The 23457-nt window shown below is 43.7% G+C and overlaps 1 protein-coding gene across 1 annotated transcript; it reads right to left on the minus strand.

Moving 5' to 3' along the window:
* Positions 1-2440: 2440 nt before the first annotated feature.
* On the minus strand, positions 2441-15572 carry PLSCR5 (phospholipid scramblase family member 5). The gene is made up of 7 exons (XM_066620364.1): positions 15560-15572; positions 12472-12623; positions 8662-8704; positions 7591-7811; positions 6164-6325; positions 5027-5188; positions 2441-2479 (listed from the first exon to the last, which is right to left on the minus strand). Exons 1-7 carry the CDS (start codon positions 15570-15572, stop codon positions 2441-2443), a joined length of 792 nt encoding a protein of 263 aa, XP_066476461.1.
* Positions 15573-23457: the final 7885 nt, after the last annotated feature.

Genomic DNA, 23457 nt, shown 5'->3' on the forward strand with positions numbered 1-23457 from the left:
CAGGGGTGTCAAACATAAGGCCCGGGTGCCAGATGCCCTACTTCTTAGAGTTCTGAGTGTGCACAGAGTTCCTAGGCAGCCTTCTAGAAGACAAGCATCAGCAATGCTTGGCTTCCAGCAATTAGAAATACTAGGATTCAGGATTTTGGAACAGTAAAAGAATTGGATTGTAGAAAGAAAGTGCATACACCTTGAAAGAACACATGGTGAACAAGATCAGTGGACAGTCATTGTTAGTTGCTCTGGGTTAAGACAGATGGGCTGCGGTTCTCACCTCTAGTCCTTTGAAAATGCTCACCATAGTTGTGGGCAAAACATTAGGAAATGAAAATCTTCCCAAACTATAATAATCTATGAAGATTTTCATAGATTATAGATTAAAACTCTCATAGCAATGGGACTGGGGACCCCTCAGCCCCTGGCCCTGAATGGAGGGTGTCTCCTTCCTTGTTGTACTCACAGTACCCACTTGCTGGGCACGTGGGTCATCCTTCTCTATTCACCTGGCAAGTATCCTACTGCCCCTCCTGGAGAGCTGTCCCCTGCTGCTTCAGACTGGTTTCAGGATGGGAGGGGGTTATGAAGCAGATGCTTCTCTCCACAGAGTACATCCTCCTCCAGTGGCTGTGGAGACAGAACCCTGAGCCTTGTGTTCAACACTGACTGAACTCTTCATGCTGGGACCTGCCTTATGGATAGCCCCACCATTTTCCAGCCTAGGATCCACTGCCCTAATGTCCCTGACACCCCAGCAACCAGGAGGCTTGCCTTGGAAAAGGTAGAAGTAGTGGTAGGACCTACATGGGGCCCACCTACTTGCTTCAGTGCTTGCTGTGGGATTAGTGACTGTTTTGATAGCAGTGCGCTACTTGATTATCTAGGTGATCATGGCGCAGGGCTTACCGGCTGAGCATGGGCTGGCAGACCATCCTAAGGGGCTTGGTGGACCCAAAGATGGGAGCAACACTACTGCTCTGGGAAAGGAACATGAATTTGTAAGTTGAAATTGAACAAGTTGATTACTGCAACTATTATCCCCTTCCATCATGAAGTTCTTGTTGGCATCCTTCAGTCTCGGAAGACTATGGTGTCACGCTCTGAATGGTGGTTCTGGAACAGAGTGTCCTCTCCAGTGCGTGAAACCTGGGTAAAGTAGGTATGGAGGATAGGCTGTTACCCATGCAGCAAATCCCCCCTCTCCACGTTGCCGAAATGGTCCAATGGAAAGGCAAATACGGTTGGTTCCAGCGGCGTCGCAGGAATTGCCAGAACGTGACTGTGTTGCCATGTTCATTGCCATGAACTGCCTCAGGGACTCCGGCTCCGGATTTTGCCTCGAGGTTGACTCCTGAAGCCTTTTCCGTAACTGGATGTAGCCACAAGGCAGTGGAGGTTTGGGATCAGAGTTTTCCTTTTCTCAGATGAGCTGCTTTCCCAGACTGACGAGTCCCATCTACCCGGTGGCTGTTTAGTCGCCTCTTACGACAAGTACAGCCAAACTGAGGGCCTATTCTTATCCCCAGCCCCCAGGTGTTTCACTTCATGAAACACCATGAAGTGTTTCACCTTATACCCTTGGAAGACCTGATCCTGGAGCAAGTAATCCCTGCCATTAGCATGTGTGTGTATTGAAAAGCCACTTCAGAACCTCAGATTTTTTTTAAAAAAATTTCTTTTCATTATCATATGCCTGCCAAATGATTTGGTTTTATTCATTTTGATCCATCATCTATTTCAGGGAAGAGACAATTGCCACCAGTGAACCTATAAATTTTAACTGTGTTGTTTTAAGTGTCTCTTAAATCTGAGCAATTAACACCATCACCCACGAGCATTCCTACAGACATCAGTCTTTGGCTCTCCCAGTGGATGACATCTCTATTAGTTGACCTCTAATTCTGAAAGCTTATTGGGATATAGTGAAATAAACCCACCCTTTTTTTCCCCCCTTTTGGCTAATAGCTGGGACCAACATTCACAAAACTTCAAAGAGATCTGTAAGTAAAGATTTTTTTCATCAGTGGAGCAGTGTGCCTTAGTTCTAATCTTTCATGCTTTCTGGCGCAAAGACATCAAACAAGTCCAAAGAGAATTGCCATATGACAAAGTCAGCTTGTGTTTCCTCTTCCCCTCATTCTCTTCCTTTGTAAACTGTATGTTTAGCAAGAATCTGCACAATTAAAACGAGGAAATGACTATTTACATAAGTTATCGTTTAATAAACATGGACATTGCCTCCCCTTTTTTCCCCTTACAAAAAACTGAGGATTGTACAGTTCAAAAGTAATATCCAAAGCTCAAGGGACTGCTGGAAGAAAATGAAAAAGAATTAGAAAGTGTCTTCAGTATAAGTCTTCAAAGTAAAGGCAACCAATTTATGTTTCATTCTTACTTACGGAAATGTAGTTTGCATATTTTATTGTTTCTGTCATCTTCCTTGTTACAATCCATCCAAGGAGTTCTCAAAGAACATTAAGTCCTGCAAATAAATAAACTGTGAGTGATGAGGAAGATACAAGAAGGCAACAATTAATATCAAAAGGCTGACTTGTAGGCTTTTATTATACCAGTGTCTTTTTATTATTATAGTGGTTCTTGCGTTTGATGCCTCTGCATAAAGAAGGTTTCTGTGTTGGGAGTAGCAGGAAAGCTGTAAGTGTCAGGAGAGTTTTATTTCTAGATTTGTTGGACTAAAGTGATGGAATAAAAACCTCCTACCTGTGCTGGCAGAGCCAGGCTGCATGGTGGCTGGAGATCTCCTTGGGGTAAAGGGATATTTTTCCATTTACCCAAAGTAACACCCCAGCTGGCCCAATGGGCTTCTTGGATCCGAGCCCGCTGTAACACCGGGTTGCCCAGGAAGGGGGTTAGGATACAGAGGAGGAGTATCTGCCAATCCCATTCCCTTCCCAAACCTGATATGCCCAGATAGGCCCCCCTCCCCACCACCCTCCATTCCCCTGCACCACTTGATGGCTTACCTCCTTTTGCCAGCTGCTGGGGGCAGCTGGGGCTCCAGAGGTAGTGCTAGCTGGATGGGGCAGGCCTTCCTGCTGGAGCTGCTGGTTCCTGACTTGTTGCAGATGTGCCTTACAGAACATTTGCAACACTCGGAACCAGTGCAGGGATGATCTCACCAGCTCATAGGCAGGTTTGAATTGCACTATGAATCATTTTCTGATTTATATCTCAGCACTTAAAAAAAGATGTATCCAAGATGAGCTTTGTATGTCTTACCAACTTCGTTGACCAACCCGCAGTAGTTTGAAATAATCACATGGCACATTTCTGTGATGCTTGCACAGTACATGTACTGAACAATGAGAAAGTACAGTCACAGAGTAGAGAATGCTCACTGGCCTTATTAACTCTGAAACAATCCACAATTGTGCTTTATTCTTGACTCTGTGAATTACCACCTTTTAAAGTTTCAGTCACATTGATCTACTGCAGAGATGTCTAGCTCAGCCAGTCCAATAAAAAAGTTCCTACCTACACTTACCCAGGAGTAAGTCCCATTTACTATCATTGTTAAAAGAATATACATAGTAGCTTGTTAAAAGTACAGGTCTGTAACACTTTCCCAAATTAGCATAAAGTCTAACCTATTAAACATAAAATATTGAAATGATTGGGGACCCACCTGAAATTGGCTCATGCCCCATTTATTGGGTCCTGACCCACAGTTTGAGAAACACTGCCATAGAGGAGTTTTGGTCTCCAGAGTTTTGGTAACATTTGTTACCTTGCCCCAGGAAGGTTCCTGCCAGCCTAGTGGGTCTACTCAGACCTGAGCCGCTGATATCTCTGGCACAAGTTCGCGTGGATGCATGAAGGCAGACTGAACCCAGGAAGGGGGTTAGGATCTGGACACTGCTGCTGCCAAACCTCTCCCAGGCCCGATCCACCTTGCCGTTAATAGAGTTGTTAACAGAGCTCAGTTTTAGGACTGGGTATTTTTTGTGTGCAGTTGTACATATGGCTGAAGCTGTTTCTGTGCATCCTTCATTTACACAAATAGTTCTTCACTTATTGGTATATGGAGGCATAGACTCACACATTTGAATTGGCTGTTAGAGAAGAAGATGGGACACAAACCAGTATGGTATAGTAGCAGTGGCATAGCTAAGGGGGTGCAGGGGGTAGCAGTTGCACCAGGCATCAAGCTTAAGGGGGGCAGCAAGCTGAGCTTGATACTAGTGACCAAACTTGTGAAAATCTTGGTATGTAAGAATAATACCATCATGTTATATATCATTGGAAAGGTAATTTAATGCAGAAAGCAATGAAATAAACTGTATTGGAATATTTGTATTCTATCAAAAGTTATAGCCAATTAACCAGAGAATGAAAACACAACTGCCTTATGGAACAAAAAGTGGATTTGTTTAACTCAAAACTGCCTGTGATACTGATTGTTCTGAGTGCCAATGAGATGTTATTATGATACAGCATGGAATCCATAACTTTTTATTTATTTACTTAATTAATTAAATTAGATTTTGTCATGGAGGAGGAGCTACAAGTCTTTGATTCCAGGTAGCAGATAGATGCTTTAGCTATGCCACTGACTGGGGGGAGGCAGCAGAGTAAATGGGTGGTGAGCTGCTGGGGGGAGCAGGTGGGTTTCAATTTTCACTTTTTAAAAAACCCAGGTGTGATGTCACTTCCAGTTGTGACATAACTTCCAGGGCAACATTTTGAGCTTGGCACCGGGCTACGTGATCATTAGCTATGTCACTGTATAGTAGCAAGTTGGACTTGGACAATGGAAGCCCAAATTCAAGTCATTAGTCAGAATAATGCAAGGGAGAACACCAGAATGCAGGTCTTTAGTTGTCTTGTATGCTCCCTGAGGCATTTGGTGGGCCACTGTGAGATACAGGAAGCTGGACTAGATGGGCGTTTGGCTGATTCAGCGAGGATGTTCTTATGTTCTTATATTCTTATAACTTATTTCACAAGACTGTTGTAATTCTGAACTGTCTCCAGAACATGTTGGACAAAGTATAGGATGCATACTCACTAGGAGAAAGCAAGCACCAATCATTATAGCCTTGATCTTTACATCAAGATCTACAGGAAACTGAATACCGAAGTTGGCTGTATTAGTAAAGATATTATTGACAAATCCAGACCAATACTTGGAAATCCTGCCAATTGTTGCTGTTTCATTTAGAGATTTTACCTGCAGAAAACCAAAACAAAAGAGAAGATTGGAAAGAATCCTGCAGCCATTTGTGCTTTCAATGGAACATAAGGAAAATAAGGGTGTCATGCACAAACTATTAACTTCAAATACTTTTAAAGCCTCCCAATCATGGTTTAAGGCTGCAACCCTACACATGCTTACCTGGGAGTAACTACCATTGATGTGGCTTACTTCTGACTAGAACTTACACTAATGGATTAGTGTATGAAAACTAAACATTATGAAAATGTTTTGAAATTATGAAAATAGCCACAGTGTTTGTGGCTCTTCAGTCTAGAAAAAAAGGCACCTGAGGGGGGGGGGGCAGGATTGAGACACAAAATTATGCAGGGGATGTATAAAGTGGATGGAGGGATGTTCTTTTCTCTCTCACACAACACCAGAACCAGGGGACATCCACTAAAATTGAGTGTTGGGGGAGTTAGGACAAAAGAAAATATAATTAGTCTGTGGAACTCCTTGCCACAGGATGTGGTGATGGCATCCTGCCTAGATGCCTTTAAAAGGGGACTGGACAAATTTCTGGAGAAAAAGTCCATCACAGGTTACAAGTCATGATGTGTATGTGCAATCACCTGGTTTTATAAGCCGGCTACTTAAGAATGCCAGATGCAAGGAAGTGGCAACAGGATGCAGGTCTCTTGTTGTCTTGTGTGCTCCCTGAGACATCTGGTGGGCCACTGTGAGATACAGGAGGCTGGACTAGATGGCCTTTTGGCCTGATTCAGCCATGCTCTTCTAATGTTCTTAAAATGTCTTCGTTTAGATAGCATTAAGGATTTTGCCTTGTGTGTTTTTCTCTCAGAAACATTGCTTGCTAGTAGCATAAATTGGCTCTGTTGAGGGACATCAACTTTATTTATTCTACATATCTCATGTTGCCTGACAATATTTCGTGTAGGTTTAAAACCCCAAAAAATTGAATGCCAAGCAGCGTTATGAAAAAAGTACCTCAAAATCAACATCTCCAAAGCAACCGCATGTTGCACAAGGGCCAATTATCTTCAACACATCTTCGTTGCTCTCATTCCTGATCGTGAATTTAGGCAGAACAGGGTCCCATTTTTGCACTACATAGCCGACTGTGGTCCCAGGAGGAGACTGGACTTCTAGCTATTGGATAATCAGAAAATGTGACAAACTATCATGTACCTTACAAAGATAATTACTATTATTTCATTTTCATTTTCAATTTAAAAACTAAAATTTTCATTTTAAAAAAATCTGCACTGCTAACAACATTGCAAATATATTCACAGCACCATCCCATGCATGTTTACTCAGAAGTAGATCTCAGGTTGCAACCCTATCCATGCTTGCGTGGGAGTAAGCCCCAATGACTATAATGGGACTTCTGAGGAAACATGCATAGGATTGTGCTTTCACTGTATCTAATGGGGCTTATTCCCAGGTAAGTGCATATAAAATTGCTTTGTTGGTTTAGTTATGTTCTCTAACAAAATAATTATCTGTTTCATATAAAGTTGGAACTGTACTTTCCTTCTTCACCCTTTATCATCTCCTCTACTGTCTATAAGATTATTCAACACTGCCGTCTGCTGAATCAGTGACCAGTCTATCAGTTGCTCTACCATCTAGGTAGACAATATTGTCTACCCAGTCTGCATCAGCTCTTCAGGGTTTCAGACAAGGGTTTTTTCAGTCTTATTTGGAGATGTCAAGATCAAACATGGAATCTTCTGCCTGCCATGTGCTCCCTATGACCCCAGGACTGGCCCCAAACCTCCTGACAATCTGTGGTGGCATGCCAAATGCTGTCTCTCCCTTAACTGGTGATTTGCCTGCCTCTGCTTCTCCCCCTCCAAGGAAGAGGGTGATAGAAATGTGGAGGATATGCTTCAGCCCATCTCTCTGATATTGCTAATCGTGAGATTGTTGTACCACATGGGGGAGAAATTGGTCTCAGAAAAATCATGCCCTCATGCATCATTCCCCAAGCCTAACTCTTCTCCAGTAGGATCCTTTAAACTGCAAAGGAGAGTACCTCCTTTATTTAATTTAAAGGACTGTGGCAGTGGTTCCCAAACTGTGAGCCATGACTCCCCAGGGAGTCATGGAAACCAGCCAGAGGAGCTGTGGAATCCTCATGAAAAATCTGCTGCCCTATACAATGTATAGGATTGTAACCCTAATGGGGAGCCATGACCAATGACCCAAAAGGTCAAGGAAGCCGCAAGTCAAAACAGTTTGGGAACCACTGCATTGTAGGATAAATGGGACTTGAAATGTGCACTAAGGTGTGGATGTGGTCTATCTTACATTGCATTGCTTCCAGTGCTTGCATACACATCTGAGCACAAAAATACATGCAAAGTACATTGGTTAATAGATGAAAGAGGTTGTTAGGATCTACTAACCTCTTGTAGGTAACATGGAAACCAACAGCTATTGCATCTTAAAGGCCTATTCACAGTAATCACCTCTCGACCGGCATTGTCTGTAATCCTTATGGTGAAAGACCGTAAGGGTGAGCAGAAGTTGCGATCAAAGCAGCCATTTTCCTCCACTGCAAAGTAAACTCTTTGTCCCAAGCAGTTTTTTATCTCATATTTGCTGCAGGTCTCAGTCCCAAGTACAACTAAATAAGGCCAAACATGCAGAAATGTATTTAGCGTCCAAATAATTGGTTCGGGCCCAATCTCATCCCCCCCACTGGTACAGCTACACCACAATTGAAGGCACTGTATCCAGCAGAGGCGGTGGATCAGGAAGCTTCCAAATCCCTTACCCCTCTGTAAGTATCCTGTTCTGCAATAGGTCTTTGAACCTGCACCAGCTCTGTAGCAGGTGCAAGTCTGAGGGACAGCAAGGGGGCAGGGAGGCTGCAGAATTAAGGGATAGGATCTGGCATGCACAGTTGCCGCTGCATCCACCCATCCCGCAATCTCCCCACCCTGTTGCTTCCCCTCCCAACGCAGTTTTGTCCCCTCCCCACTTCATTTTGCCCCTTCCCCACCTTCACCGCTGCCTTACCTGCTCTGTTGGGTGTGATGAAGCAGCGTTCCCAGAACGGCCACCAACACAACACTTTGTGCCCCATTGGCAGCCATTTGTGACAGCAGAACTCTGTTTCGCTGTTACAAAGTGCTCCAGCCGGCAGCCCAGTCCAGCATAGGATTGGGCTGTAAGAAAGATCTCTGATGAACTTTTAGATTCAGTTCTATAGGTGAACTTATATCTGAGTCTGTTTTCTTCTAGATTCATATTCTAATGTGATCATTTAATATTTTTATAGGCTGTTAGCACATCTGAGCACAGACCAGCTGTTAAGAATTTTCATATCCCAGTCCTTTCAGAGAGGGAGAGGGAGTTTCAGAGAAACTCTCTCCTGTTCAAATAAAATCTATTCCCCTGACTGGGCCTATTAATTGCCACCACTGTGTCTCAGCCAGTTTTTACTTTTTACAAACATTGGCTGAACTTCATACCTTGAAGAAGCTCTACTTGCTGGTGAATAATGATCTGGTCCAACTGTTCAGAAAAGAAAATAAATAAGACAACATAAGGACTGTGGAAAGCTGATGACATTTCAAAACTTTCACTTTGATCCATACTAGATGCTACTAAACAGGAATAGTTTGCATAGTGTGGTATAGTAGAAGGAACCCAAAGGAGGTCTGGTCAAATCTATCTTGTGCTGGGATCAGTTTGAAAAAAATTATCAGAAGTTCTTATAAGGCAATAATAATAATAATAATAATAATAATAATAATAATAATAATAATAATAATAATAGTACAGGTATTTCTATACCGCCTTTCTTGGTCCTCAGATTTCTTCTTAGACTTTATTCAAGGCGGTTTACATAGGCAGGCAATTTAAATCCCCATAGGGATTTTTACAATTTGAAAGAAGGTTTCTGTCTTTCAAGAAACCACAACATTCAGATGTTTCTTTCTTGATCTGGTCGCACATTCTGGCCTCCATCCTCCCACACTCAGAGCAGATGGAATAGCTCGGCTCAGCTTGTCATCTGCTTCAAGGTCGCACGGTGCCGCTGGCCTCGAACTGGTGACCTTCGGATGTTATCTTCAGGCAAATGGAGGCTCAACCCTCTAGACCAGGCCTCCTGCCCTGTAAAAAGTACATTCTACCAAAAGATATGAAAGATAGAAATTTATGCCAGTGGCCCATGCCATATGTTTTCGGTCATGAAACCGAAAGTGTTTTCTAAACATTATTTTTACATAGTCAGAAGCTTTGGGAGCCCGGCACCCCCAGGAATCCAGCGATGACTTTTGTAAATTAACCCCCCTTCTGACCCTGGCAGCAGTGCAATCCTGAGGATTGCATCCCTGCCATTGTCCTGTCCCCACCCCTTAAGAGGCCAGAGAGGAGTGCTTTCCTGTCTAGTGGGTTAGAGCATTACTGGGGGTAAGGGGGAAAATATTCTCGTATTCCAGGGAACCTCCAGCTTCCTCTTTACCTGTGCTGGAATCAGTGGAGGCCATGCAGTCCTACTGCACCAGCACAGGTTAGGATTGGGCTGCCCAAGAAAGATGAGGTGTATGACAGTGATGCTTTACAGTCAAGTTATTTCTCAGTTTGGTTTGAAAGGGAGGTAAGTAAGGGCCAAATCCTATCCAATTTTCCAGCACTGGTGCAGTTGTGCCAATGGGACATGAGGTGCATCCTGCAGTAGGGGGACCATCATGGAGGTCTCCTCCGGGTAAGGGAATGTTTGTTCCTTTTCCTCTCGGCTGCATTGCGGCTGCACCAGATTTGAAAGTTGGATAGGATTGGGCCCTAAATTATCTCATGCTCAATTACTGAAATGACTCCCCAGACATCCAGAACATCTAAACCAGTGTTTCTCAACCAGTACGTGTACCACCAGTGGTACCTGAGCTACTGCCCAGTGGTATGCAAAGCTATTCCTCCTCACAAAGCTCCGTCTCTGCTGCCCAAGCCATTTTGGTGAAGGATCAACTTCTGTCTCAGGTAGGTTCCTGCTTACCAGCTGATTGTTGGCAGCAGTCAGACAATCAGCTGGTGAGCTGCTGGCCAGTAAGAGATCAAACATTTCCCACCTTCTCCCTTCCTAGGGAACTTCTTAATGGTGGGACCAGAAGGGGCGGGGCCATGGGTTGACGTCACCATGTTTGTGGTACTTAAGATAGACCATGAGATGTGGTACATTGTAGATCAAAGGCTGAGAAACACTGATCTAGGCAATCAAAATCAAAACAAAATGGTGACTTGAGGAAGCAATTTGTTGTACGTCCACTTTGCAGAATGCGGAAATTCAGTGATCAAGAGAAAACGACATTAAAATCAGAAACACAACTACCTAGAATAGAAATGCAACTCTAGTTCCAATAGTGCCTTTGGCAGGATCACTTTTGACAGTGTTTGTCTTTGATTCTTTAATATCACTCTCTCGTACTTCAGGATCCAGAACAGTCAGGAAAATGTGGGGGCAAACTCCAAGTGCAGTTCCAAAACTTGCTTTCTGAAGCAGCTCTGCCCTTGTTGTTGTAAGGTTTTCTATTAATAATTTTCTTGGAGTATTTGAAAGTGTTTGATCAGACATGATATTCCCAGGCAAGAACCCTTAGATCTAAGTACAGTGGTGGTGTGACAAGAGTTCTAAGCCTTCATTTTTTAGGTTTGATTTCACCAGAGTTCGGTCCAGCTAAAAATCAAAAGTTTTGCTTTTTAAGAAAACCTCAAAGCCAGCTTCTTTAAATCTACAAACCTGATCCTGCAGAAGAAGATCAGATGGAATGAGTGAGTCCTTTGCAGGAATAGCTACACAACATCAACATACCTTAGAAATCTTTGCTCTTCTCCCAAACATACAGTCAGAATCATGGACAGTTATACCAAGCATTATAAAATGGCTTCCATATCCTTGTTGGTGCTTTGGTAATATTCACCCTCTATGCTATACATACAAACCCACAACATGCAGCCCAATAATGCCATTTATAATGCCATTTGATCTCATCAAATCAAATTTACTATTTGCTGGCTAATACAAGGGCACAATCCAATAGAGTCAAGTGCACTTGAGACAATGGATTTATTGCACAGTGCTTTGCATGTCTATTCAGAAGTAACTTCCATTGAGTTCAGTAGATTTACTCCCAGGTAACCTTGTATACGATTTCAGCCTTGCTAAAATCAAATCAAGCCAAGTACCAAGGACACACAAGTCTCTATCTAAAATGTTATATCTATTATTAGGTCTAAGCTGATTGTATGTTGACAGGTTTATAGCAAAACACAACAACACATCGAGCTGTTCCAAACACAATCTATGTTTCAAATCTGAAGATACAATCAGGATGCATTTTCACATCAGCCTTAGGAAACTCACCCAACACTAACCTTTGGGAGGCAATAGCTTGCCAGGATACTTCTATTATACCATAGTTAACATTAAGCATTTTAAATCAGAAAAGAAATTATACAGAATACTATGTTCAAGAAAACTGGCCTATATTTGTTGATATCCCATCTGTCATCATGGAATTCAAGGTGGTGTAAGTGGCTTTCTCAGGCAGTCACCTATGCAGGCAGTGACATCACCTAGATTTGCTTAGGTGCTGCAATATGGCTATCATCTGCCCTCAGATCTTGTTCTGGGATCAGTTTTGGTCTCTGATTCTTTGTCTTTTCTTGGCAGTTGAGTAATTAGAAGTGGTCCTCAACGACTCGGTAACTGGTGGTAGCCAGAAGTACCATTCATGGATCTGACATTTTTGGCTTTGATGGAAAAAGTAAAATTTTGGGAAACATTAAAAGTTTGGGGTTCTGCTAGGCTACGCATCCTAACACACAAAGTAAGAGAATGCCTTGCCTTCACCACTCACTGAGAAAAAGTGGCAGATGGGATGGATGGAAAATACAACGCCACCATTCTATCCCCCTGGAGCAAGCAATGCTTGTCACTTGGTTTCTCCACTGCAGTATGGTTTGCACATTGTCTTGATGTGTGGCATCCCTAAGGAGTTTGCAAAGGCATTTCAAAACTACTCCAAGGGAAAAAACAGAGCACCATATGGCATTACTCTGTATTACTGAGGAAAAAAAAATGTTATGAAAATGGAGAGTAAATTATAAGAGAAGAGAGCCTAGCATGATCCCAAATTGAAATGAAATAAATGATTACAGAATCACAGGGGATAAAAGCATGGCCAATCATTTCAGTAAAGGTAGAAGCAGCAGCAAGATAAGCCTTTTGAAAACATCTACTACAACTTTAACATTAGTGTTTGGAAAGACAACAGAACCTGGTTTAGGTATTCTAGACCCGGAGGCAAAGCGGCAGGAGATTGGGCTTGTTTCCAGACAACGGACGTTTCTGAAGGGTTAGATTGATCTAGAGGCTCTGGAGAACCAGGAAGAGGCTCTTGTGTGGTTTTATGTATTTGGCTTGGAGGATCTGCAAGAAACCGAGTTAACAAATCATTGACGAAAATAGGTGGTCATGTGTTGTCAATTATAGGATCGTAGGAGTAATGAGGAGTCTGTTCCTGTGCATGTTCACTCTGAAATGAGCCCCGCTGAATTTCATGGGACTTACAGACATAGGACTTTGCATAGGACTTCAGCTGGAGTGTATTATTTTACAAAAGTCTTGTCTCTGGGCTGATTTCACGTGGCACAATGATAGAATTACACACAAGTTTAGAGTAGATGCACTGTCACAGTGTGACATCCCTCAGTAAGTGCCTGATATTATCATCTGGAAAGATACGCTGTTATAGTAGGGTCAGCAATAGGGCTGGATACTAATTTAAAAAAAAACAAAAAACTGTTGACTATTCTGTTGCAGTGTTGTCCACTGCTCTCCTTTCCATTTGGCCAGTATGGTGTCAGCCTGGTTAGCCCTCATTTCAGACAGCTGGGGCATATGCTTTAAGACCCTCAAACCATAATTATTCACCCACACCCCTGATGATGAAATGAATGAAGATTCCGCATGTTGACTTTTCAACAGTGACATAAAATAACAAACCAGTTTCTACAACAGGTTGGGTAGAGACAGTGTACCATGTATTGCTTGCCTCCACTGTATATAAAATGTTATTTTTTTTTTCAGCCCGTGAAAATGTGTAAAATATATGATGCATCCCTCATACTGAAAAGTTTGTTGACCCCTACACTAAAGGAATGCAATCCCATCACACCACCCTGTGCAGCAATCTGCTTAGCCCGTAAGCGTCAAGTACATGTTACGAGGAGTAGTTTTTTTGTTTTGTTATTCCTTTTAAGAATAGCAGCCAGAAATGGGTGAAATGGAGTAGAACCATGGCGGGTGGTAGGGTTTTTTTTTTGAATTTCCATGGTCCTGATCCTGATTGCATCTTCCATGCACATATTTTTTCCTCTATAAAATAGCACCCAGGGTGGGGGTCACAATTGGAATGAGACTACTGGTAGGAGCACAGTCCTAAAGCCCCCTAGCCTTCAGCCTCTGTTTAAAAAAAACAAAAGGAAAGGCCCCCATTCCACAATGTGCATTCCACGGGATGTCTGGTTTGAGCCTCAGACTCTTTATGGTCTCCAGATTTCCCTCCCACTTCTTCTGTTACTGCCTGTCCATCTCCTTTCTATCTCCTTTCATGTCAAAGGCAACCCAGGTATCCAGATCTCTCACATGTTTTCTCCTGGACTGCAGTCTGCTCACTCTTGCTTTCTCCGGATTTTTTAAATGTCCTTCAGGTACCCCATTTTGAGACACTGTGTGTGACAATATCTCTCTGGTAATTTGGCAGCAACCTTGATGTGTTTTTTTTCCCCCCCTGTGGCTGTGGGTCTAAAAGAGACCCTTTGCTTCATCTGAATGTGACTGTTTCATCACGTAATCTCATTTTGATCTTAATTTATCATTGCAGCCACAGCTTTCTATCAAAGTCTGAGACCAGAGGAAGGAGGAGGAATCCCTTTGAATTTCTATCTGGCTTTTTAAAAATGTATAACTGGGTCGTAAATATTTCATATTATCTCCTGCATCATTTTACCTCACCGAGTCAGTCCCCGGTGCCGCAGAAACTCGTGTTACATGAAAAGCTATGGAGTTTTACTAGCCAAGTGTTGGTATCATTTGTGAAGAAAGAAAAAAGACAGACAAACCAGAGTCTCCCTTGTTGGTCAGACCAAGCTGCAGAAAATCAAGCAGCCGATGTACTAAATATTCATGGAAATTGAAAGCATTTGGAAGAGCGGCTTGCATTATTTGAAGGGGGTGGATGTGATATGGAGGCACTGAAGATTCAATTTCAGGCTTTTTCTGCAACCAAATATATACCATGTTGTAAATAAGAGGAATGATGTGCTTTGCAAACGACTTGCTGCTTACTCAGTGTGGATTTATGCATGATGTTCCTTTGCTGCTAGAAAGATGCTTTATCCTACCTGATCTTGCTCGATTCCTTCCACAGCACTATAACCCCTGATCATTTCAACATCACACTCAGTTTTTCAAACTTCTTTATCATATCTACTGAGGTTTCTTCTTCACAACAGTCCTGCAAGGCAGGCCATGACCCCATTTTACAAATAGGGAAGTGACCTCTTTCTACCTTATTGGGAAGTATATTGATTCATGCTCACCAAAGTGACCGCATATTTAGTGGTATGCCAGAAACAGTGCCATAACAGCTACTCAGCACCAAAGACTAGCCAAATTATAGGAACACTGCATATTAATTTTTCTATGAGAAGAAAATAAGTTGTTCAGTACTGTTACATAACTCTTCTGTAACTCAGTGATGCTGGAAGGTGAACGAGAAGAATTTTCCTTTGTTTTCAAAATGTGACCTTACTTTTTTTAATACAGATTTCCCATTGCCTGGATTTTTGGCTTGCAATGAGAAGTTAGCTGCCACAGATTAAGAAGAATACATGGCAAGAACTACCCATCAGTCTGATCGCCTTCAATTGTCCTTCAGAAGCTTCTTAGCAGGAATGTTGCCAACCGTGTTCGAAATGATTAGTACTTGCTGATGCAATATTCTCAAGTGAACAGCACTTGAAGGATGCTGACCTTTTAATGGAAACATGACCTTTCCATGTTTTCTATTGTGGAATAAATCACATGCACGTGCACACACAGGCAGGCACACATATAACCAACACCACACATCTGAGAGGAAATGCAAGTTAAAGTTTCTGTATCACAGTTAACATTCGGCTAGAGATTTCCACCTCCATTCGCATCATAAGGCATAACAGAAATTACCATGTCTTGGAGTTGTCACTTTCCCATTTAATCAGATTGCTGATTGCTATACTATAAGGGTGGCGTTATTTCCCCCCCCTCCCTTTCAGTAAACATCTTTTGATAGATTATATAGATTATATATAATCACTTACCTTGAGAGGCCATGAAGCTGCCTGAGTCACTTCTTCAAAGGAAGCCAGGTTAAAAGGAAAGGCTTTTCTTGTTGTAGCAAAGCATTAAAAAAAAAGCACAGCATGCACAAAACTTCAGAAGGTGTCTGTCTACTTCATGTCAGGTTACAAAACAACAGCAAGGAAATGCATCGTCCTCATGTTCCAGATTGCTGCATTTTATAACTATGGACAACAGGGGGAGATAATGCCTGTAAGCAAGAACACACACACACACACACACACACACACACACACACACACACACTCTTTAAAGGCATTTTGCACCTGTATGAAAAACAAAGATAAACAGGGCAATAAAGAGAGTGCAATTTGCTGAATCTACATATTAAGGATACGAATTCCCGCAAAGATTTAGATGGCATGTATTGTTTGCTCTCCAAGATCAACAGTCTATCCTGAGGATGGGCATGTAATAAAAAAGAGGGTTATTTAGCATCAACGCCAAGATAAACACTATGTTTTCCTACAGTACAGAAGGATGAAAGGTACATGGGATGAGGTGTTTGTCCTACCGTCAACCTGCACTTGTCAAGGATGATTAGACCTTTATAGAATGAGATCCAGGAAGTTGTACCATTCCCCTCTGCACCTTGGCATTCAACAACTGCTTTGGAAACAGAACTGAGATACAAAGATCTGGCTACAGAATGAAGGCTGATTCATAAAGCTAATGGTTACTCGGAAAGCACTGGAAGAGAATCACCTTGAGCTGGCAGCTCATATTTCTACCACAAGTGCCCAAGTTGCCATGGAGATGGTATTGGTGCGATTCACACAAAGCATGATTCACAGCTATAAAGTGACCACTGAAAGGGCACTAGTAAAGACTATCACACAAAACTCAGAAGTCCATGAGTTGTTCACCTTCATGGTTATTTATGCTCCTCTTGTGATGCTGCCCCTTCAGCTCCCTCTCAAGATAGTTGCATGGAGATTCTACTCCCATTGCTGAGGATATGGCATCCTGGGATATCCCCACTGATCATTCATAGAATTTGGTGGCATATGTCCAAGGAGAACAGATGGGCAGAGAAATTTTACAAACGGTATAAGATTCAGCATGCATCATTGCCACTGGATCCACCCCTTGCACCTCTTCCCTACCCCCATTCAGAAACACCCATTCCTCCCACTCCCTCCCTCTATCCATCCCACTGCCAGCCCTCTGCCAACTCACTTGGTGCTGGTGGATGTTGTTTTTGCCATCAGTGTGCAGCCACCAGTAACTGTGCTGATGTCCTTCTTGTGTTCACAGGAGGTGTTGGTGAGCATGACAAGGTTGCATGATGTGGACAAGGATCCCAGCACTTCCACCTGGATCCTAGATTCCCACCTGGATTCCACCAGGCAATTCTGCTGTGGAACACACATTCCGTCAGCAGAGAGCGGCAGAGAGGACTGTGCTGCCCGCCTTATTGAATTCAATTTGGCTTACTTCTGAGCTGACATGCATAAGACTGCACTATTAATGAAACATATGGAACTCATTGCCAGTGATATTCCTAATGGTGCCTCATACAATGAGAAGCAATACCTTATATGAACATGGGCAGGCAGCACAGGCAATTCAAAAGCTGTCCTTATTCTGTATTATAATTCAGAGCACATCAGTAATGTGGGTAAACTCTATTGCTAAGACTTTACAGCTATCAGAATCATTTAGTGCAGATAAAAACTACTTGCATCCGTGAGATTTGCAATTCAAACATGTCTTGCTAATGGAATGATTTACTACGGAAGTGTCAATATGATTTGTTATCATGGGTAGCGAATGTTCATTCCGTTTTTGGAACCTTGGCTTTGCTTTCACTTTTTTTCAGTAAAAAAGAATGTACAGATGAAATCATGAGTAGTGACAGACATTGCCTAGCTTGGGCTCTGACCAGGTGTGGAGGAAGCAGAACAGTGGGGGTGGGGAGACTGTTGGAGGTGTGGTTCCAGATGTGATGGCACATGCAGGATCCTGTCCCCTCCTTGTGCAACCTTCCCATCCCCTTTCTCTCTTCGCACTTGCATCAGGGAAATAGCTAGTACAGGTTTGAGGAGATCCATTGAGAAGTGGGAGCCCAGTCCTGAGCAAGTCCATGCTGAACCCAGAGCCAGCCAGAAGACTGCTGCACGCTGCCTGGAGCAAGGGAAGAGCAACGGGTGGTGGAGAGGTTTGTCGGGGGGGGGGAGGCATTCCAGGGCAGTTGGAGTGTGGGGACAGTGGGGTAGGGGTAGGGAGTGGGGTGGGACTAGTAGAGCTCTGCTCCACCAGATCCAGAACCCCACGTCAGGCTTCCAGTCTGACATGGGGCATCTCAATTCTGTGCCAGCACATACCTGAGTAGCCCCATTGCGGGGCTAGGGGGAAGGGAATGAATGTCTCCTTCCCCTGAGGAGATGCCAGCAGCTGCCTGGTGCTCATAGGTTGCAGTGGAAGCCATTTTGGTACTGTTGCTCCTATGGGCGCCGGGCAGCTCAGGATTGGGCTGTGGGAAGCTTATGAAGGTATAAGGAGATTTAAATCCCCTTTCCCCTCCAAAGCTTCCCAATTTGCCCCCCCCCCCGGATATAGCACACCCATTTTTGGTGCAGCTGGATCAGTGGATGAGGGAAGGACAGTATTGGACTGCCAGAGTTCCTAGTGATATTTCCAAAGCAACAGCCAAAACCAGATGGGTACAGTATTTCAATTGTATTTGCAGTCACGTTTAGCAATATGGATCACAGTCTTGCACTTTATCCAAACAAGAATGTCCCCCAAAAATCCATGAGATGTCTCACTTGGCTGAAATTCTGTACATTGTTACCTGGAAGTAAGTCCCAAGAAACTCATCTGAGTAGACACGCATGTGATTATAACAGCCCAGTCTTATGGGCCAGTTATGGTAATGTATCTAGTGATCCATGACCCTGTGACAGAGCAAAAGTTGCACTTCACAGAGCAGTCAGTAGAAATTGCTGGAGGGTCTATGCGCATGTCAGAACTGCCCAGACACTGGTGCAGGGAAGGTGGTGGGGGTGTTTCAAGGACAGTTTGTGGTGAAGAGTGGGCTGAACTGGGGGTCAGTTTGAGGGTGGGAGGCTCTTGGCAGCAGTTGCACATGCAGGATCCTTTCCTGGCCTGGACCCACACCCCTCCTCTCCTCGGATTTGCACCAGCAAAATAGCTAGCATGCGTCCAAGGAGACCCACTGATGGTCAGGTTGCCTACTGGGACAAAAGAGGTTGCCTACTGGGGTTAAAAAAAAGATTTTTTTTTACTTACCTCTCATCTCTCACCATCTCTCCTTACCATCTGATCACCCTCCCCCACCATAGTGTGTAGCATGTGCTCAGTTGGCTATGGACTAGCTGGGGTTAGGACTGGGCTTCTAGTCATGCATGAAGATGAACAAATGTTTTAAAACTCCAAACTAAAATTAAAAAAGCATTATTTCAGAAGCAGTAATAATAATAAAAAAAAACCACAATAAGAGAAGCTTCTAAGAGCAGGATTGAAATAAAGTCAAATTGAAAATGTGTGAATTGTGAATTTGTGCCGAATACAAATTCAAACCTGCTCATACACACTTGAATAGTTTACAAAGCTCCTTTGCATTTTCTTTACACTTTGGAATTTATACCTTAAATGGAGGATTTTGGAGGTAAAAAAATTTACTTTCAGAGATAAAAAAAATAAATAACTCACATCCTGACATTGTCAAATACAAAACCAAATTTAAATATGATGCCTTGAATGAACTGGGTTTCTTGAACTCAGACCCTCACACTGGTTTGCACACCTGGGCACGCAACCTTTTTCAGATACAGGAAAGGCAAAATAGACACCATCCATGATTGCAGTGCTGTGCATGTGCACTAATGTTATGCTGGAAACAAACCTTTTTGGAATGAAGGTCTCTAAATAATTGCTGCCCTTCGATGAATCCAGTCCTAACTGTTATCTGTGGGCTGGGCTCAGATTCAGGCTGACAGGCTACTAGCCACTTAATAGAACGAGGACATGGTGAGGTTTTGTTTTTTTTAAAAAAAAATTCAGTTTTTGTTTCTCGTTCAAAAACAGGCACAGAGCTTGAGGACTCTGACCTGTATCCATTTGCCATAGCTCAATGTGCCCACCTTTGATTGGCTCTATCACAAATGATAAACAGTGAAATCACCTTGTCAAGTCAGTAGGGTGACAGTGTAGAGTCTCAAGTTGCTTTCTCTAATATTCCTCGGAGCTTGCTTATAGAAAATACATGAAGCAGGCAAACAGAGGCATCATGCCCCTCTTTCTAGCTGTGCTCACAAGTATGTGGCAGCTCTTGCACAACCATTTATAGGGAACAAAGGAAACGTTCGAAGAAGACCAACTTTTTGGTTTTTTCCCATAGCAGCTTCCAAGAGCAGAGGTGTATGGATCAGGACCATGGCAGAGGGAAGGTGAGCTCTTTATGTGAGGGGCCCATGCATACCTGATACCACCACTGTCAAAAGGACTGTTCCCTCTCATATAATCCTGCCTGTTCAACGAGGCCTGCAGGACAGGCCATTCTCAGCATACACTGCTGTCTGAAATCTTGTTTATGGGAGTGGGATAGGGGAAATGAGGTCGATTAACCAGAGGAGCCAGGGGATAGGGAGCAAGACTTTGTGCAGTACTGGGGAAGGAGAGGTGGGAGTAGAGAGCCAGGGGAGGAAGTAGACAGTAATGAGAAGGAGCCAAGCATTCCAATGGTGGTGGTGGGGGCAAGACCATTCTATGTTGGAGCTCACCGTAGCCTGAATCAGCAGTTCCAGGCAAGAGCAAGCCTTTCAATGGGCTGTAAAGCCATGTGCTCATTGCAGTGGGCAGTTCGCTCTCCCATCATTGGTATATCACAACTGATACACCAATCTCTCTGAAATAGATCTGTCAGGTGATCAACTACTCAGAGGTCTTGCTGAATTGGTTAAGGGAAACTATCCATTTAGGAGATCTGGGACTAACCTCTGGGCCTCCTCTCCTTACTGGTACAAAAGATAGAGTACACACGTACACACACTCACACCACTGACACCAAGCAAAGGGGAGAATAGATCCTAAGTGTGTCATCAACATACAACACAGAACTCAGTTTGTTTGGGACCAGTGGTCAGGGGTGCCAGTGCCAAGGTTCCCTATTCCTACCTGCTATGGATACAGCTTGGGCTGTTTCAGGAGTTGCGGGGTTAGTTAGTCAAAACAGAGTAATCTCTCAGTTCTGACGGAGTGAAAAGGCAAAGAAGGGTTTGATAGGCAAGACTCTGCACGCATTAAAATAACAATTAAAAAAAAAAGACTGACCAGGCAACTTAAGGTCTATTGTGGGATATGCTCACCCTGGGTAATCTATTCTGAAATGATCCTTGATGCATTTTCTTTCACCCATTTCTGGTGGAGATGGTCATCTCTTACTGTGAAGCACCCTGAGAAGGGTGCAGCTGGGGGCTTCTAAATGGCTCAGGAGACCTATGCTTAGATTGGCCAAGGGTTCTTATTTGAGTTGGCAATGAATTTGGCGGGGGAAGCCAGGGGCTAAAGGCCACATATGGTTCAAGTCAGGAAGCTCCCAGGATATGGTATTGTTTATAAGTCTGAATAGGTTGACCAAGTAAGATGTAGCCAGTCATGGAATTGTCCAAAAGCAAGGCAAGTTGGCCTATTTACCCAAAGGTCTGTGGCACCTGATGCTCTCTTGCCATCAGTCCTAGGCAAATAAAACTCACCTGGGGCACACTCATCTAACACGCACCCAGCACCGTGTACATGTCTGTATTAGACACCAATCACTGTGTACACAAGCCTCAGTTGCTTCTTGAGTGTTTTTTTCCCCTGACGAGTGAGACATTGGGGATTCTCAAGGAAGGAGCTACTTCAAACAAGCTTTTAAGATTTTAATAAGCCCAAGGGCCACTGAATAAATCAATATTTTCTCAGCCTAGGGCAATTTTATATGATCTCTATGGTTGACGAAAAACTTACCTCATATAGGGTAGCAAATGTGTGCAGAAAAGCACAGTGGACTGGGAAACGGAAGTCTCTGGGGCAGCCCAAATGTTACTCCCTTACATACACCAGGAGCTCAGAGTTACTACTGCCCCTCATCCTTTTCCAGAACTGACTGGATTATAAAGAGAAAGAGCAACACAGAGGAAGTGGAGGAGAAGAGTGTGGTGGATTAGTGCATTTCTCCTTCAATTTTCCTCCACTTCTTCCTTCCATACGCACTGAATTGGAATAGTTAAAGGACAGAAGCATTGCAGGGAAACGGTGAAAACCACCCCTGTCCTCTCTCTCCCTTTCTTTTTTGATCCGTTCCACTCCTTCATTTGAAATCCAATGAGCAGGAATGGTAATGATAGTGGAAGAGGGGGGATGTCTGTTTAACCGTCTGCCCCCTGCTAATCCACAAGCGAATGTGACCCCTTCATTGCCCCTCACTGACAGGCCAGTCCTGGGAATGTGTATGAGCAGATGATGCACAAAAAAATCCAGCAGAGGGAAAAAGCAAAATTCGATGAAATAAGACAAGATTGTTGGTCTTGATGCTGTTATTGGGATAGAGCAGGAGGTCCGTTTTGTAAGTTGGGGTTAAAGTGGAAAGCTTGGATGTACAGCCTATAAGTTACAGGAAAAGGGGAATTTTTCCTCATTAGAAATACTGTAACATAAACGGGGCGATGGGGACTGTACATGAACTTCAAGAGGGGAATTTCCTCCCATAAGAAACAATAGAAAAAGGTACAGATAGGAATTATAGAGAGCAGCATGCATTTCTCAACACATATAAACCAGTATATCTCCCACAGGGGCCGTCCATCCATAACACCAGTTGAGAATCTTGTGCCAGTCTGTGAATTGGAGGAAGCAGCGAGTTGGCAGAGTGTATTCTGCATTCATCTGCCACCTCCCCAACCTGCTGCCTCCATGGAGTCCTGACTGGTTCCACCATTTACCAAAAAGGTGCCAATTTCTGCTTCTCCAACAGTCTAGCCCACCACTCTCCTCTTCTTCACTTCTGTTTTGCCTCCCTCTTCCTTTTCCAATCCAGGGAGTGGGAGAAGGAGCACCAATGGAGATGAGCCAGTGGGTGAAAGTGGACAGCCCCTGTCAGTCGACGTCAGCTGTACCAGCTGGTTTTAAGGATGGCCTGGCCCTGAATGAGGGCATACAAAGGTAAGGATCAACCAACCCAACAAACTGAAACCCTGCTTCTCATTGAAGAATGTGCTTCTCTCCAGGCCATATTTCCATAAGTACAGGCCTCTTGCTCACTTCAGAAGTGTTACCAATGTTGAATATTAAGAGATTATAATCTGCAAGAGGGATCTGAAGGCCTTAGGAGTGGACCTCAACAAGTGGGAAACCCTGGCCTCTGAGCGGCCCGCTTGGAGGCAGGCTGTGCAGCATGGCCTCTTCCAGTTTGAAGAGATACTTGGCCAACAGACTGAGGCAAAGAGGCAAAGAAGGAAGGCCCGTAGCCAGGGAAACAGACCAGGGGTAGACTGCACTTGCTCCCTGTGTGGAAGGGATTGTCACTCCCAAATCGGCCTTTTCAGCCACACTAGACGCTGCTCCAGAACCACCTTTCAGAGCGCGATACCATAGTCTTTCGAGACTGAAGGTTGCCAACAAACATAAGACCCTACCTAAGAGTTTGCTGCTTCCTTCTTTTATCCCTAGGGAACATAGATCCAATTCCTCCCCCAGTTACCTTTCTGCCAGAAACACCAGCCCTTGCAAATCATCCTCCTTGAATTCTTGACCCACCTTGAATTCTGGTTCCTCTGATGTGTCTTGCTTTGGCCGGTACCTGTCTTCACTCCACTGATGCGAGCCTGTCTGCATAGATACTGCAGTCAGA

This window comes from Tiliqua scincoides, chromosome 3 (genome assembly GCF_035046505.1).
Source record: "Tiliqua scincoides isolate rTilSci1 chromosome 3, rTilSci1.hap2, whole genome shotgun sequence".
NCBI lineage: Eukaryota > Metazoa > Chordata > Lepidosauria > Squamata > Scincidae > Tiliqua > Tiliqua scincoides.

Bases quoted from the DNA above. Each gene is read 5' to 3' on its own strand.
- PLSCR5 (XM_066620364.1), bottom strand. The intron at 8,705-12,471 runs GTTCTGTTGTCT...TTTTCTGAACAG, and splicing joins GTCTAGAATACCTAAACCAG to TTGGACCAGATCATTATTCA. The intron at 5,189-6,163 runs GTACTTTTTTCA...GGTTTTCTGCAG, and splicing joins TTGGAGATGTTGATTTTGAG to GTAAAATCTCTAAATGAAAC.